Source organism: Poromitra crassiceps, assembly GCF_964638095.1.
Source record: "Poromitra crassiceps genome assembly, chromosome: 8".
Lineage (NCBI taxonomy): Eukaryota > Metazoa > Chordata > Actinopteri > Beryciformes > Melamphaidae > Poromitra > Poromitra crassiceps.
The window spans coordinates 39,551,234-39,569,249 of record NC_139629.1 but is presented as its reverse complement, the minus strand read 5'-3'; the positions used below and the strand labels follow the sequence as shown (position 1 = coordinate 39,569,249).

Here is an 18,016-nt window from a genome sequence, read left to right as displayed (position 1 = left end):
TAACTTGTTATGAAACACGGCTTCTCCAAATTAAGCACACATGCTGTCACTGATATGAACAAGATTAGGATTAAAATACCACTGGCTACCAAACCCCATCTTATCAAATGTAGGTTTCATTTGTATAGGTTTAATTCAATTTCAAACTTCGTTTTGCATTTAAAGAGGTGGATAAGCTCTGCATGGGCGAGTTTGCCCAGTTTACACACAGTATTGGTCTCCTGTAACATGGACATTAATTTAGATAATTTGGAATTTGCCTAATTTTTATCTCGCCACGGATTGTGAAGTTGGTTTATCCCACCGATCAACTAACATATCAGGTCTACATGCAGATTTATTATTTAATGTAGCCTTAGCCTATCATGGAAACATTCTCCAATATAGCACTTTTGCGTTCTATTTGTCTCAAATTTGCACGATGCGGATGTCACATATGGCCACGAATAAGGCGAAGGGAAACTTTTATTGCGCCAGCTACTTCCGTCTCTTTGTTCTTGTCTCTTTTATGGGCTATTCAGGATCCCAAACAACAGACCAAACAGTGTTGCACGTTTAGGCTGCAAGTATACACCCTATTCAAGAAATCAATGAGGTGCACCAAAAGGCTGTATAGCCAGATCGACTGCGTTTGGACAGAATTGCCAGACATTTTCAATAAGCCTATCGATTAATTCAAGTATCAATTATGGCCTGTAAAGAAAATGGAAGATAGTGTGAATTATAAGGCTGATTTATTTTCAGGCGAGTGCGGGGAGTTTTGCTTTCTAATTCAATTTAAATTGACGTTGATTGTATTAAAAATGCTGGTCGTATACCAAATTCGCTCTCGTGTAGGCTACCGTACAAAAACAGTTAAGCAGTGTTGATTATAGGCTATAGATACAATTGGGGAGAGTATATAGCCTACTGTAATAAAGCCTTCATTTGAGAATTTGCGCAGCCTATTTCCAGGTCGCACAGTTCACATATAGAAAGGCGTTTAACTTTTGCCATTTTTTACACAACACCTCTAAAGTCATTTCCAAACCCATAATTTTCTGCTCTACATTCGAGATAATTATTAGTTTCCGTTCCTCCCTCTGTCAAAGGAATGTCGAGGTATAACCTGAACAGGAAAAAACATCACTGCCTCTGCATAAGCATTTGAACACAGTGTGTATCTCAGACAGCTTGCACTTTTCAAATTGATAGCCTATTCTTGTTTTTTATTGCTACGAATTGAAGAGACTGTAGCCTACCTGAGCCTATATAGTGAACAGGAAGACCATGTTAGCCTATGGAGGCTTTTGCCTGACGTGTAGGTTGGACAGTCGCATAACTGATTGGATTTTTCAAGAGGGTGGCAGAAATATCTTAAATGCAGTTCTCTACAAGCCGACTGGACCTGCACGCAATTTCTTTATGCCTCCACACGCCGTGCAGTGGTTTCATTTCTGAGCCCGGAGATTGCTCCTCGTGTAGCAGGGCTTTGCAGCAGAGTTAGTTGTTGGTGAGCTGGGGAACGTCACTTGTTTTATTGCCCTCACAGAAGAGAGACCATAAACGCATTCTTACCACCTACACCCTCCCCCCGTTCAGTGCAAAGGCATGAGAATTGCTCACATGCCAGATAGTACAATTAAATGCATTAATGGTATCTTAGAAAGTCCTCGATATGGGTGAGATAAACACTAAGCAACACCACTTTTCATTTGAATCTTCATTGAAAGGCAAGGCGTCATGGCGCGTAAGACCCTCGTTTTATATGGCCCCCCAACGGTCCTGTCTATTTATTGATATTGTACCTCCATGGTGGTGTTGTAAAATTAAAATTAAGTGAGTTTTACGCACGCACATACACACACACACACACACACACACACACACACACACGCACGCACGCACGCACGCACGCACGCACACACACACACACACACACACACACACACACACACACACACACACACACACACACACACACACACACACACACACACACACACACTCTGCGTCACGCAGGTAAGGATAATATATCTAGAAAATAAAGTTGATACACTTTTCATAATGAACCCCGCTGAACATTGTATATTATGGGTTAATAAATATTGTTCTGCATTTTCACTGACTTTGAATCCCCCGTGGAATATGCCCATTGCACTGAATGGCATCAGCCACACTTTGCATCACACTTTCCTCATAAATATGATATTCCCATTAGCTTAAAGTAGGATATGTTTGCAGCCAGGCTGTATTGTATGTTACTCGGACTCTACGCTGTGTTTGTCGGCATTTAGCACTAATGTTCAAGCTCTGAGCTAAAAGCTACAGTTTCTCCTCAACTCCTGCCTCTCAATTGGTGGAGCATGGTCAGCTGACATTGTCATATTGTCTCTCACCGAGCCAAGCCTCAGCTATAACACTCGGGTTTGTGCGTCTTAACCGGAGATTGGAAATTAATAATATTGAATGCTCAAAGTAGACCACGTCCATTGAGAAGAAGCAGAAAGTGGGAAAAAGAAGACCTTCGACAAAGGTGTGGTTGGTTGACAGACACGGAAAGGAGATTTACTGTGGAGGAGACTGAAAAGAGACCGATAAAGAAGTGGGGAGAGTTGGAGAGAGGGTTACAGGCAAGGTATGAATTCTTATTTCGCGAATCCGTCGCTCTCCTGCCATTTATCTGGTGGTCAAGACGTTTTGCCCAATGTACCCCTAAACTCCACCACCTATGACACCGTCAGACATTTTTCGTCGTACGGTGCCGCTGTGACCCAAAATCGGATATATGCACCTTTCTACTCTCCTCAAGATAATGTGGTTTTTGGGTCTGGCAGGGCACAGTATGAGTATGGATCAAATGTGTTTCTTCAAGACAAGGATGTGCTGCCCAGCTGCAGACAGACAAACATGGGACTCAACGCACAAAGCCACATTGCTCAAGAGTACAGTCTGGATCAAGGAAGAGCAGGAGCCCAAGACCCGAAAGCCAACGTGCCGATCTACCCGTGGATGCAGCGAATGAACTCACACAGCGGTGAGTTTTACTACGACAAATAAATTAAGGAAATGGGCCAGTTTTACGATATGTCTTACCAAGAGAGTAAGTTACTTTTTATGGCCCCATAAACCATTACTGTATCCCCTCGACTTGTAGATGGGCCTTTCCATGTGCAAACAAACAGCTTTCATTTTAAGAATGATATAATAATAGTCATAATCAGTAGCATTTGACACACTAAATATCTGGGGGAGCTTTCATTATTTTAGATGATAAAGCAGCATACCCTTTCAGATACGATTTATCGACTTAAAATGTGTTTTTATTTTATTTTTTTATTATTATTATTTTAGACTATAGACTTGTGATTTTCACAACGAGTGAAAACTTATACTAAACTGCCTCTATTAGTCCACAATAACATTTTGAAATATAATAGGCTACAAATGTGTGCACCGAGTAAACGATCAAATCACTGACTATTCTCCAACTGACTTTGCTTCCCTGTATAGGAGTCGGCTACGGGACAGACAGACGCAGAGGACGTCAGATATACTCTCGATACCAAACACTTGAGCTTGAGAAAGAATTCCATTTCAACCGCTACCTGACACGGCGCAGACGCATCGAGATCGCCAACGCGCTTTGTTTGACAGAGCGGCAGATCAAAATCTGGTTTCAAAACCGACGCATGAAATGGAAGAAGGAGAGCAACCTGACGTCCACGGTGACTGGAAGTGAACAGACAGGAGTCTCTCAAGAGGAGGAGCGCAATGGCGCGGTAGAAGAAGGGAAAGAGGAGGAAGAAGAGGAGAAGAAGAAAGAGTGAAAAACCATATAACCATGAAAAACCCAACATAACTACCTAAAACATATGGACCAGAGACTGACTTCATTGCATGATGGCTATTCTGCAGCTCTCCCACTATATCTCATGTTGTTGACCACAGGAGCGTTGAGCCTTACAAGAAATTCCACATTATTTCAGGCACAGTATGGCCCATATGCGAACTATCTTGACATTTGAGCGCAGAATGAGTTGTTCATTGCCATGTCACACTTGTGTTGTGAAAGGGGATACAAAAAGTATTAATTTCAACGTTATTCCCCCATGAAAGCAAAAGCTATGTAGTATTCATCCTACACCCCATCCATCAGCGTATAAACTCTTTGATCAGCTCACAAACTACAGTGTTGGTCAGGCTCAACTCAACATTTTTGCATTAACATTCCACGTATGAAGGAAAGGATCGGACGCACACTTATTTTATCCCAGTATAATGTAGTACTTGAATCGTCCGCAGAAAGTGTCTTGCATAATCCTGAAAGTTGCACGGGACAAAAAAAATACACACAAAACTGAAATGCCTGTATATAATCAAAGTAATACTATATTATGTCAATCCTGTGAGGACTTGTGCATTTAGCCGCTTTAATAGACGCTTCATAACATTGCGCTTAGCCCCTTTTGATCATTTGACACACAATAGGCTTTCCTTGTGAGATAGATTTGTACACTAGTAATACTTCACTTTTGTTTGGGGTTACGAATTCATGTTTTGTCATAATTGTGTATCATGGAATAAAATATTTGTAAAACTTTCACCTTCGTCTTGTTCTTTTGGTGTATGGTATACTTCCAACATGACTCAGATGACCGTATAAAGAAAGCTTGCTTATATACTACTATCCCCTCACTCATTGTGGAGGCTTATATATTATATTTCAAATCATGCTAACCTTTTGGCCAGGAGAAACTCTAAAAGTAGGTGGGGAATAAATCCATCATACAAGCAAAACCCAGATTTCTGAGCCAATTTTGGCCTCGTGGATTCAACTTTCAGATTGGCTTCATTCAGGGACGCAGGGCTGTCAATGCATAATCAAACACTAGTATACAACATTCCAATGGGCTATTTACAGTAGGCTATATTACAGCGATATAGGCTATAAAAGTGTAGATTGTATAGTCTGCATTTATTAAAATATTTTGTTCACTAATTTATTCATGAATATCACCATTCGTTTTCGATGCATCTAAATTAGTTGTGGGTTATTGAATTAGACCATATTATTATTATTATTATTATTATTATTATTATTATTATTATTATTATTATTATTATTATTATTATTATTATTATTATTATTATTATTATTATTATTATTATAGGGCTTATGTGGGACACGCACCCTGGCATGCATGGGCACAGAGAGCAATGGGCAGCCCTGACCGTCCTGCCCCATACCAGACACCAGATGACGCTCTTGTCTTACTGTCTTGCCCTTTTTTCGCTAAGATCCCTGCATGGTCCTCAACAACCAACAGCTCAAAGTTTACCGGACACGTTTCTCCTATTCATCAATATCCCCATTGAGTATCAAAGCCAATTTATGACTGGCCAACATGTGCACGTGATCCCATACAAATACCCCATATTTGGGCAGCGCACGTCGGATCAAGAAATAAAAAAAGATACCATAGCCTACCCCACCTATAAATCCTGGATTATTTTTTTAGGGCAGCTCTGAATTTTCTAAAAGCGGCTACAAAGAAAAGCAATGATCAACAAAGCAACGAAACAAGCGAAAAATCCAGCCCGCAGCCCTCTCTAGTAAAAAGAAAGTCTCGGCAATACTCAAGATGAGCTCTTATGTTGACAGCGCCATTCTTAGGCAAACAAGCGAGTCAACTTCTCCTAACACTATGTTTAGTTTCGACCACTGTGGGTCCCTATCTGGGCGCAGGTCCAGCCATTATGAGGGTGTTAATGTGAACGGGATATTCACTTGTCCCGTCCCCACGACCTCTGTTGAACGGGAGGAGATGAAAACTAGCCTGCGTGGCATTACGGATACTCCTCTACCGTCAGGACCACAGATAACCATGGTATCCAGTAGCTCGTCCGTGGACGCAAGAAGTGGGCTCAACTACGGCAGTAACACGACGCTGCTACTGGGACAAGGCGCAGACAGAAGCGCGGAGAGGAGCGCAAAATCCACCCAGGAAAGCGAGAGGAAAGCGGAGAGCACGCAAGCGGTGAAACGAAATCTGAACCAGGAGAGTGAGCCTCGACCACAGATTTATCCATGGATGACAAAACTGCACATGAGCCACGGTAAAGTTTGCCCTATTTTCTAAAGTGCGACTATAGACGCTTTCCCCGATTCACTCTTAACGCTGCAACACTTCTTTTCGCCCGTTCCCGTTTCCCTCTTGAGTTTTATAGGCCAAACGCAGGAAATAATAAAAACTCGCGGCCATAAATTTTATGACAAAGGCATCCATTGCTCGTAAACCTGCTCTGTTACGGTGAAGAGGTGATCTGTGGGGTGATTTATGGTGGTATAATTGGATAAGAGAACCAAAAACTGTGATAAAACTATTAAATAATATCACAAATTCATGCCTTAGTATTCGTTTTTGCAGTGCTTAGTCTATAATCTTAGTCAAATGTAGGCTTTACTTTCAGAGGCTCAGTGTGAGAGAAGGGTTAGCCTTAAATTGAACTCTGAAACACCAATGCCCTGACCCAATCATGAACTTTTCACCTCGAAAAGATTTGAATAGGCATGCTCCTTTTCCATGCCTTGTATTGGACACTAGTTGCCTACAGGCTACAGATGGACAGTGAGCACATTTGCTGCAAATAGAGGCTACTTTTGTTTAGTGTTAAGCCCATAAGCCCACATGCAGGGACACACAGCGAGATGTTGATATTAAGTCCAATATATAGGAGTGCATGGGCCTGCTATACCTGCAGCACGCCAGAATTAGAGCAGGTTTTATACAATAACCTACAAAACAGATATTGAGATTTTTTTTTAAAATTAAATTACACTTTCATTTCATGTGTGTTTCCTCCCATATTGTAGCCTATTCTGTGCAGCAGTATATGGACATTATTTGCATGCAGGCCACTATTTGACCACTCAAATTTGTGATTACATTATGCTATACGATTTCTTAAGTGATAATATAGCCTACTTTTCATATTTTAGTGAGACCGAAATCGGGGATGCCGTGTATAGGCCTCCACACCTTTTATTGGCCGAATAGAGTTTAACAACCTTTTTAGCCTGACATAATTTCTATAAATCCATATATAATGTAAGTATAGCAACAAGCTACATTATACTTATGAAGATATACAGGGTTGTTCCATGCATGGGGAAACAAAACATGCTTTTCTGAAAATAAACATTTATTTTTATATGTTAGTATTGTTTGACTGGATCATAGAAAACCTTTTTTTTTTTTTTTTTTTTTTTTACCACTACACCACTGCTGAAAGCTAACCGATTTTAATACCACTTCAGAATCGGACGGTAAGCGGTCCAGGACCAGTTACACCCGCTACCAGACTCTGGAGCTGGAGAAAGAGTTTCACTTCAACCGGTACCTCAGCCGCCGCAGGCGCATAGAGATCGCCCATACCCTGTGCCTAAACGAGAGGCAGATCAAAATCTGGTTCCAGAACAGACGAATGAAGTGGAAGAAGGACTCAAAGATCAAAGTGAAGGAATAAAGCTGCAGTGAGCGAGCAGCACGCACTGCACAGTGCTGCTGCATGCCTCCCTGACCTCTGGATGAACTGCTAGGAGCAATGACATCATGACACCGCTTCATCACCAATTATGTGTCACTTGCTGCAGTTTGGGACCTAATGTATTGAATATCACTCACTTTGATCAATCGGTTTACATTTCTAAATTAATTTGCTGCCCATGCGATGATAACCTCACTTTGCTGCATGGAGGGACAAGGGGTTGAGGGGAGCATGGGTCCATGTTGTAAGCCATAAGGTTTGCAGTGCATGGAAAGGCTACTGTACCACTAATATTCTATGTTGTCTAATTAGGATAAGAGGCTGGCTGATCGCCTGTACTACAATTTATTTCCATGTGATCAAACACAAATCAAATCAAGTAAAGGCATACAATTACATTATAGTGGTCAACTATAATAAGCAACAGTTAGTTTTCCAACAGTAAAAATTGACTTTCCCCACTCATTTTACTTTCATTTTATTTTATTTTTTATTTTATTTTTACTAATGTGTTGCAATGCAAACATAGGATTTGGTTGGATGTGATTTGTTCCCAGTGTCTCGGTGTCTGTGAGAGGGTTTCTTTCTTTGAAGGCATCATACATGTTGTCATATACCCTTGTGAATCTAAACCATTATGTATAATTCACCAATTGTATGTGATACTATTGTTGTAATGTGCAATGGAGCCACTTCCCTTGGTAGGCTTAAGGTGCCTGGCTTACCCAAGGTCTAGAATAATTGATACAGTAGATGGCATATTTGTTGATTGTAATCAATAAAAGCTGACAATTTAAAGTAAACAATCTTCCAATGTGTATCTGCTCAGTACGCACATTTCTCTCATTTTACACGACAATTAGGCCTACTTCCTTATATCATGGGGATAACCAATGACATCACACAGCACACATACGTTTGAATGACTTTTATGCTATACAGTGAATTAAAATATTTTAAAACGGTGGCATCAATGTTTAATGTTGAAAACTAAAGTTTCAGTTTATTGTTTGTTTATTAAGTGTCTTGTCTTGCCAACTGCACCTTTAATGCCAATTTATTTCACTCTGTATAATATGCCAATATTTCATTCTGATTATTGCCTATAATCATCAAGACTGAGTCGTGAAATCTTTTAGAGACACGACCACGACTTCAGTGTTTCTTGAGCGGTTTGGTTTGATATTTAGACTACGGAATTCCCTTGACTGACAAACGCGCAATGAAGTTTAAGGCCCTCATAAAAGTTTATTGCCCCTTTCCTACCACTCCACCACAGACAGAGTCCGCTTCCTGTTTTGTCAGCGTAGGAAGGGACATAGCCTGTGATAACATTGGCCCACAACACAACGTGGATGCTAAACTTTGGTTTCCTCCTGTGGCCGCAGACTGAGTGACGCACAATCACTGCAGTGCCATATGGCAACTTTATATCTTCATGCTCTTTGAAGGTGGCATCATTATATATTGTAACAATATCAACACTAACAATAACAATATCAGGTCTTTATGCAGAGGACACGACAGTTGCTGGCTCTCTCCATAATAATACTAGGCTATATGATGCATTATAGCCCTAGGTTATTATAGCTTATAGCTGCACTCTGAAGAAAATAAAAAATCAAACTCACCTCTTAAACTAATAGCTTCCTATAACCTCCTTCACGGCTAGGAACTGGCTATAGCGTCCACTTTCTCTGCGCTCTGTTAGGCCTAACCTTACGTGGACAATGTATTGGATCCCTTTTTGTATGTCTTTCTTTTAGGGTATTTTAAAGTTTACAAGGTTACTTATGCCAATTGCCCCAAGCAGGGCCTGTGAATGGTGCATAGGAAGCACGTGGTATCATTTAAGTGGGTTTTATGGCCTGGAAGAGCTGACAAACCTTCGATATATACACATCATATATAATCTTAACTGTCCGGAATCGCAGCTGCCGGCTTCCCCTATCTGAGGAAGAAAGGGCTTTGTGGCAGTGAGGGTGCAGTACCTTTCTCCGGACTCTGTAGGCGAGTGCTGTGTATGTGGAACTGGAAGCTGTCTGCTGCAGTAAGTTACTTTTAACTTTTCCTATACAGGCCGTTAACGGCTCCGTTATTTTTCCTTATATGTCGTATAAAATAATGTCATTGTTTGTGTTTTATTATAGCGTGACTTTTTTTTTTTTTTTTTTTTATCTTTGCAGAGGCATGCTTGCTTAATTATGACTGCAGTGTGGGCAGCGTCTGTTTTGCAATCGCAGGCCTTGCGTTTGACAAGATGGCTTGATTTCAAAATAATCGGTGAGGAAAAAAACGCATTTATGTTTTTATTCTTCTATTTGGCGCTGCACAATTGGACGCCAGGATGTAAATGCTTGCCGTTTCTTTTTCAACAAGATTATATTTTTGTGCAATATTTATGCTACATTTCAGCAGTGTTAGGAAATAAGGCAGGTTTAGCATAACATGTGGAGTTAATATACTAATACTTCGTACAGGAGAAATAATTAAAGATGTTTAAAAGTTGTGAGTTTTCCACAACAGTTTGTTTTGCACGGTTGTATCAGTAAGATAGCCTATATAATAATTATAATAACGATGATGATAATCTTTGCCAAATTTGATTGTGTGGAAAATAGTCAGCCAACAGAACTAAAAATACTTTAGCCTCAACCCCACCCCACTCTTCATACCCACACTCTCCCTCCCTCCCTCCCCTTCTCTCTCTCTCTCTCTCACACACACACACACACACACACACACACACACACACACACACACACACACACACACACACACACACACACACACACACACACACACACACACACACACACACACACACACACACACACACACACACACAAACAATTTGTGGAGTGACAATTCTTATTTGATTTCCCTAATGGGAAATTATACTATAGCTATAGGGCTCGTATAGCCAGTAAAATGTGACTACTGTATAAAGTTTGCAGGGTGAAAATTATTGCCTTCCATGCAGAAAGTTTATCAAATAAAATGTCCTGTACTGTCATGTACTGTTTCATCTGAGCTTGTTACTTTGGTGTCAAGTTATCTGGGCCATTAAGGAAAGGCAAGGCTTGACGCAAAGGCGGTGCAATGTAATTCCTCCAAATCCAAAGTACTCTCTGAAAAAGTACTTTTTTTCAAGCTGGGGTGAACCTTAACCTCTGGAGGCATGCCTGTTCACATGCATTTCCCTTGCACATTTTGCATAAAAAGCACGTTTCTTGAAGAATACATGATTATTAGTTGTTGTCAATTGAATTAACAACCACCATAGCCTTTCTTGCTTGTTGTTGCTCATTGTAGGGGGAGCTATTACCGAATTGATCAATTTGGAGACTGATGGGTCTATGTGATATTATAAGCTCAATAGTTTTCTGTTGATATGGGGCAGATCATTTAAAGTAACAGCCCATATGTCTTAGAAAGCAATTCAGCCTAGATTTTTTTTAATCAATGCACTGAATTGCAAATGGATAATTCTCATATTATATCTTGTTTGGTTCAATGTAGCTCAGCTGATGGAGCAAGGTGCAACGCCTGTGCTTTAATGAGACTATATACAGCACAGGATTTGATGTTATGTTGAAATGAAATGTGTTAGAAATGGAAATGTTTTGGGTAGTGTCAACCAGAGTCTTAAGGTTTATGTAAACACACCATACATACAGACACACACACACACACTGGGGGTTGAACATGAGAAAGTTGAACATGGCATGGATCAACACGCTGTGATGCCACGCAGTCTTTGTTGTATTGGCCGCTCTATTTGTTTCACTCACTATGAGGATTAGTTAACTGCTCGAGTCCAAGCCTGTTTTCTCTCAGGTGTGGAGGGTGATCAATTATACACTTCCAATAGGGGGCACTGTGTAACACGCGCCTGTATGGGGAATATACACATACAAGGGGCAATGTGTCCAAAGCATGCATGGTGCTCTTTTCAGTCATATGGATTCATGCTTTTACGCAGTAGCCTACTTTCTTGACTATTTGTGTTATATTGACTGTTAAGGAAAATCATCCAGCAAGATTATAAAGTAAAGGAAACATTGACAGAATTGTATGTTCCCAGGTCCCACAAGAAGATATATCAAATATTTACTGGATTTTCCATGCGGTTATAATGAATAGATGTATATGATGTGTGACATGACAGCGATTGAGACAGCTGCACAGAAGATGCAGTGTGCTTATGGGTGCAGACATGTTGCTCCCATTTTTACCGTGAAGACTTTCCAGCCATTGCATCTTGTGATGAAACTTGAATCAAATATTTTATTTGTATGATCCAATTTCTGTGTAACACACTCCTGTATGAGGATTGCACTTAGAAGGGGCAATGAAAAGCATGGATTCCTGCTCTTTTCGATAGTAGGATCCTACTTATATGCAGTATAAGCTACTTGAATACATTTTGGGTTATCATATTAGGAAAAAGTATCCAAAATGAGAAAGTAAAGACAAAAAACATTGACAGAATTGTATTTTCTAACAAAGAGATAGCATATATATCCAATATTTACTTTGGATTTTCCATGCAGTAATAAATAAACGTATATGATGCGTGACATGACAACGCCTGGGACAGCTGCATTGGAGGATGCAGTGTGCTTATTGCTGCAGACATATTTTGCTCCCATTTGTAGCCTACGTGAAGACTTTCCAGCCATTGCATCTTGTGTTGGAAGTTTCAATCAAAGATTGTATATGATCCAGTTTGAGGACAGGGCACTTCAGCTCAAAAATATCAATTTCATACAGTAAAAGTTCAGTAACTTAAACATCCCTTGTCACTGCCATGTTCTGTTGTATTGTATTCTTTTCTCTGACCTGCGGCTCTGACACTGTCATTATTCAATCGACAGAGGTCATTTCCGGGTGAGCACAAGACTTCCCTTTGTCTAACATTGAGTCCAAATAAGAACCATAAATTCCCATTACTTTTATTGTTTTTATTGTATTTCATTTTTTACTTGAGCCTGGATTTATTTCCAATGTTAAGACAAAGTCGTGATTTTTTTCTTCTTGACAACTCGCTATAATTCAGCCGCACTGAAGTCCGGGGGTTTCTATTCATAGAACATTTGCCCAAGGAAATACCAAAATGCTTGTAAATTTAGTTTTTACTGTCTGAAAATGACCCGTCCTAAATTTCTGTCCTCGGTATACTGTTCTGCAGGAGGCCACACTTTGCAAAGCTTTTCTAGTGCACCTCCCTTCAATTAGGCTAACAGAGGAGATCAGAGGCACGGGAAGAGGTTGAGGGATCATTGAGGTGAAGCAATTATGCAGCATATCAAAATGGTTCATTTCTATATTGGAAAATTGAGAGACTGCGAAACAAGTTATCTTGAGATGATTTAGAAAATCGTTTGCGTATATATGATCTTCGATTTTTTTTTACCAATTGTTGATTAGGTTATATTTGTTTTTGTTTTGTTTGTTTTCTGTTTATTTTTTCAAACACAAGTACGAAAATAGTTGTCAAATAAAAAACGAAGAAAGTTAGGCCTATTGGAATAAGCCTATGAATCAATTTCGTCGTTATGCTTTAATAACGTAAAAGTCTGGATAAAACGCCACTGCTTTGATATAACGGGACACCGGCCAATTCTGATTAAATAGCTAAAAAACAGCAAATGCTCGTTTGATTTTCAAAAATGACACTTGATAGAATCGATGGCATCGATAGTTCTCATCGTGCACTTTAATTTCAGGTTCGATGCCCGTTTCACTTAAATGTCTATTTGGGACCATTCTGGATCTAATTTTCGTTTCCCCCTCTATTTTTCAGAAAATTCATCGGGGTCGAAATGCGTGGGATCGTGGATGTCTCAGTAAGTGTCTCCCTTCGCCCCACGCCTCACCTGCCTTTAGTTAAGTGAGCTGACACTTCTGGAGCTCGTTATTTGGCTGTAGGCAAACAGCTGGCTCCACTGACATCATGGCTATTGATGCCTCGCCACCTAGAGGAATTTTGGTTAGGCATTTTGGTTAGTTTTACGCAGAGGCACTGACACAGCAATCAGTGATTTTATAGGCTATTAATTTAATTTAAAAATAATGTTTCCATTTATTTAGCTAATTGATTTATTTATTGTGGAAATGCAACGGTTTTAACATTATGACAAAGTAGGCCATCTGCAACTACGATCGAATCATTCAAATGACTGCAAATTGTATAAAACAGACTAATTAGGTAATAGGTGAAGAGATGTAGCATAGGTCTGTTTTGTGCATCTGGATTTAGATGCACAAAAGTGGATGTAGGACTTTACAATCCATAATGAACAACATCCGTGATAGTGAATTGGGAACCAACCCATGGCCTCTGTGGTGCATATCTAAATTCACCTTTGTTAATCTGGTATCCCGGCTTGTGCTTTTAAAGGCTATCCACATATTCAACCAGTCTGCCTGCACTTCATTAAAACTTTTTTCAATCGGACGATACAACAGCTTAACGTCATTGCACCTGGGAAGAATAAATGCGTAAAGACTATTAGGTTAAGGCGTTGATTAAAAGCGCATCATAACCATTTTCATCAGGGAGAGGGATATTACTGCATCCCAGGTCAGTTGCTGGGCCACCGAATTAAAACAGCCATGCATGGACAGAACAACAACCCCCATGGTTTTGCACAGATTTATTTTGTTTACACATGCACACACACATGTTAACATGCTTGTATAGCTGTTATTTTTTGCAGGGAAGGAAAGCTTAACTATTTCTCAAATGAACAAATGAAACATCAAATTAGTCCGCCTGAGGGCCTCATTTTTTGTACTTCTACATTATAACTAGTTATTGAACTAGGTGCACGATCTGAAAGCCATTTGTGGGGGAAAAGAACTCATTGCTGTTTCTCCATCAATAATCCTTGGCAGTGAACTATTGGAACCAGTCAAACGCGAGGGGTGAAACGCGGGTCAGGCTGTCTAACTAATATTAAAATGCGTCCGCCAGAGAGCATGGGGCGAGAGGGAGTATATAGGGCGTGCATGCAGCTCAGACTGGTGGGGTGCGCAGAAAATCCAGCATAATTCAGATGAGGACAAGATCACAAAGCAAACATGAATATGGCTGCCGTATTTTCCTATATTTCTTCGTTAGTTCGCTTGGTGTCTTAGAGGAGGCATTGTCCTTCAATCAAGCAATCAAGAAATCTATTAAATTGATGCACAGAGTCTACATGCAGCGACATATGAAGATTGAGATGTTTTTTGACAGCGTTTGAATTCCCCGTGTGCATTTTCACTGTAATCAATTCCATTGATTCACAATTGGAGCATGTTTGCTGTTTTTAATAACACTGAAACAGGTCACATGTCTGATATTGCATTTTTCATCGAGGCTTTTCTCATTAGCTTCCAGCATGGCAGGCAGAAAGGTTACCGAGCGGTCAGTATGGTAATAGCACGCACAAGGAATCGTTGGGCACAATAGAAACTTATTTTTCATCAGTGCTGTCACGCGGCCCTTTGTATGCGCCGTGTTCGTGACTGAATATTCATATAAGAGTCACCTCAAAGGCAGGGGGTGAATGTGGAGAAAGAGACCCCCTTATCCTTTGCTCGCGGTTCGTGTGTGTGCGTGTGTGCGTGTGTGTGTGTGGGTGTGTGTGTGTGTGTGTGTGTGCGTGTGTGTGTGTGTGTGTGTGTGTGTGTGTGTGTGTGTGTGTGTGTGTGTGTGTGTGTGTGTGTGTGTGTGCGTGCGTGTGCGTGCGTGCGTAAAATGCGTGCGTGCGTGTGCGTGTGTTTGTGTGAATATTTTGAAATCTGTTGAGATCAAAATAGCAGAATTGAATTGTTTTTCCTATCTGGCTTATAGGTTGAGCCTCTTTGCTATGTGCAATAGCCTATTCCATTCCTGTGTTGTCTCTATAATCCTTATGATGATGATGATCATCTGCTTGTATATTCTCCCGGGAGATTTGCGGTTCCTATAACGTAAAACACATTAGTCGTCTATATGTACCCTGTAGAACCGAATTTGTGTGAAGTACAAACAATCGCAAATACGTCTCTACAGGAATACATGGGCGACTGAAACCACGCCAGCCAATGGATTCGTCGTCTGCTTCTACCCTCCTCTTCAGCTTGAAGCTGTTCTTGCTCTGGCATAGCCTGCTCTCTGCTGCATCGGTGATATGCAGCTTCTTCCTATAAGCGCACTATCAATGCAATAACATTGTCACAGAATGTATTCGCAGTCATAACACCCATAGATTGTGTAAGATAGGCCGCAGCAGTGAGTAAACCCATGTGTGTGCTAGTGTGGCTACTAGTGTGTGAGACCCTGTAAAACACGTAGGGAACCAGAGGTCGTTTAAAAGTGACTGATTTACGGCTTTTATTGCTCTATAAAACGCCTCTAACATCCTCGCTAGGGGTAATAGAAATGTCGTGCGCATTCTGTACAAACAGCAAAGCCTAGAAGTATGTCATTTGATTCGATTTTTTCCCCACCTTGTTATGTAATTATTGTTGTGAAAATAGATATGCTACCTACCGTTACATTGAAATGTGGTGCTGATGACCGATGGATTGTGTCCCTCCTGTTCAGCCATCATGCCTCTGCATCATTTGGAAGCCTATTCGAAAAGACACTGAACGGCATTCTGATATAAGATTCTTATTATTAGCAGTATTAATAGTAGTCATTATTATTGCTGGCCTAGGATTACTGTGTTGTAAGGATTTCATATGACAAGGATTTCATTATTGTTGTTATTTGTTTCTGTTCATCTAAAACCAAAATAATATCTGGATGTTGGTGGGATGCTGTACTACTTGGTTAACATCTCAGTCTTTGACTGCAGCTAACTTTGACACACACATATAGGTCAGCCCACAGACAGTATAAGATCACTTTAAACAGTTATAATATCCTCTTTCAATATAACCCCCTTCCCTGCACCTCTAGAGAACAAATAATGCATTCCAGTAATGTGGCTGATGGTCAGTGCGTCAGCATAGATTACAATGTAACCTTCAGAGGCTGGTTTTCCCAGTGGGAGATAGCCTGGGTTTAGCTATAGGCCTATATGAGATTTAGATAGAGCGTGAAGACTATTCGTTTGAAGCGTTGATGGAGAGTGCATTATATGTTCATGTAAACACCAGTGTGTTTATATTATACCAGCTGTGTCAAAGACAGGATTGTAAACACACGCAGCATAACGTCTAACTGCCTTTCTGCCTACATGTTCCTCCATAACACTACTGGTTTAGCTTGGCTTGTGCATGGCTGCCTTGTGCACAGCAGGTGCCGGTCAGAGCAGGAGCAAGAATCCCTTCATTTAAATATTGGTCATGTCACATGACCAATATTTAAAGCACATGACTCATGTGCCTTATTTAGGCTAGAACAATATAGCATGTTGGAATGTTTCAAAGACCATTTCTAGCATGTTTGGGGGGGGGGGGGGGGGGAGACAGAGAGAGAGAGAGAGAGAGAGAGAGAGAGAGACAGAGAGAGAGAGAGAGATAGGGAGAAGCACAGCCAGCAGCTGTGAAAAGAAGACAGATGGTATAAAAGAATTTGAACAGTGGGTTGAATGTATTCAAATTTGGTCCTGCTTTGAAAATCCACAATCACGATCCTATCAGCCAAGCTGCCCTGCATGTACTGAATGGCTTCTTCAATTAGTATATGATGAGATGGCCTAACACTGCTTTGGCATAACACTGTTGCTATATTGTTATAACAAAGTAATAATACTTTGTTACAAGTATTTTTGGGAGTATCTGTACTTTACTTGAGTATTATTTCTGCCAACTTTCACTTTCACTCCACTACATTTCCTAAATAAAATGTATACTTTTACTCCATTACATTTACCCTACGCATCTTTGTATCTGGCTACTACAAAATAAAATCCGAATTAGGTAGCCTGCAATTAAGCAGGTTTGGCAAATCAGTGCTCCTAGCTTGCAAGTTACATTAATCACGATCCACCACGATCCACACTCCATTCCAGTTGGTGGCAGTAATGCACAATAACACTGTTTGCCAACTGCTATAAACTCAACAAGAAGAAGATTTACACTCAAGCCCAGGCATGTCAGGTTGACATGGACATGAGTATAATCAATGATGACTTTTTATTAATAGCATTTTACTTTTATTTTCAATAATTAACCAGCTTTTTAACATGACTAAATCAGTAGTATTGGTTCTGATACCTGTTGGAGCACCCAATCACTGGCCATTCAGTCAGGCCTCACTCACAGACTTGGCATGCAGCCTCCCCCCTCTCCCAGAGGGTGCTTTCCTGGCTGATTTGCTCAGGTGTGCTCCATCAGTATAGCTAACGAATGGAGCTGTCCGTGGTGCTGAACCTGTGTTCACTCATTTTGGCCAATAATTAGCCATTTTGCCCATTTAGTCGGCCCTAATGACATAATTCAAAAATCCTGCCCTGTCACCATCTCCTCGGGACCCGTGCCAAATATGAATGCTGTCAGG

At 40.5% G+C, this 18,016-nt stretch overlaps 2 protein-coding genes across 2 annotated transcripts; both read left to right on the top strand.

Annotated features, from left to right (window-relative positions):
• Positions 1-2,619: 2,619 nt before the first annotated feature.
• On the top strand, positions 2,620-3,809 carry hoxc6a (homeobox C6a; the record flags this gene model as incomplete). The annotated part of the gene is made up of 2 exons (XM_083642310.1): positions 2,620-3,016; positions 3,493-3,809. 2 exons carry the CDS (start codon positions 2,620-2,622, stop codon positions 3,807-3,809), a joined length of 714 nt encoding a protein of 237 aa, XP_083498436.1.
• Positions 3,810-5,624: 1,815 nt separating this feature from the next.
• On the top strand, positions 5,625-7,509 carry LOC310781709 (homeobox protein Hox-C5a-like; the record flags this gene model as incomplete). Its single annotated transcript, XM_083642311.1, has 2 exons — positions 5,625-6,099; positions 7,301-7,509. 2 exons carry the CDS (start codon positions 5,625-5,627, stop codon positions 7,507-7,509), a joined length of 684 nt encoding a protein of 227 aa, XP_083498437.1.
• Between the last annotated feature and the right edge of the window lie 10,507 nt (positions 7,510-18,016).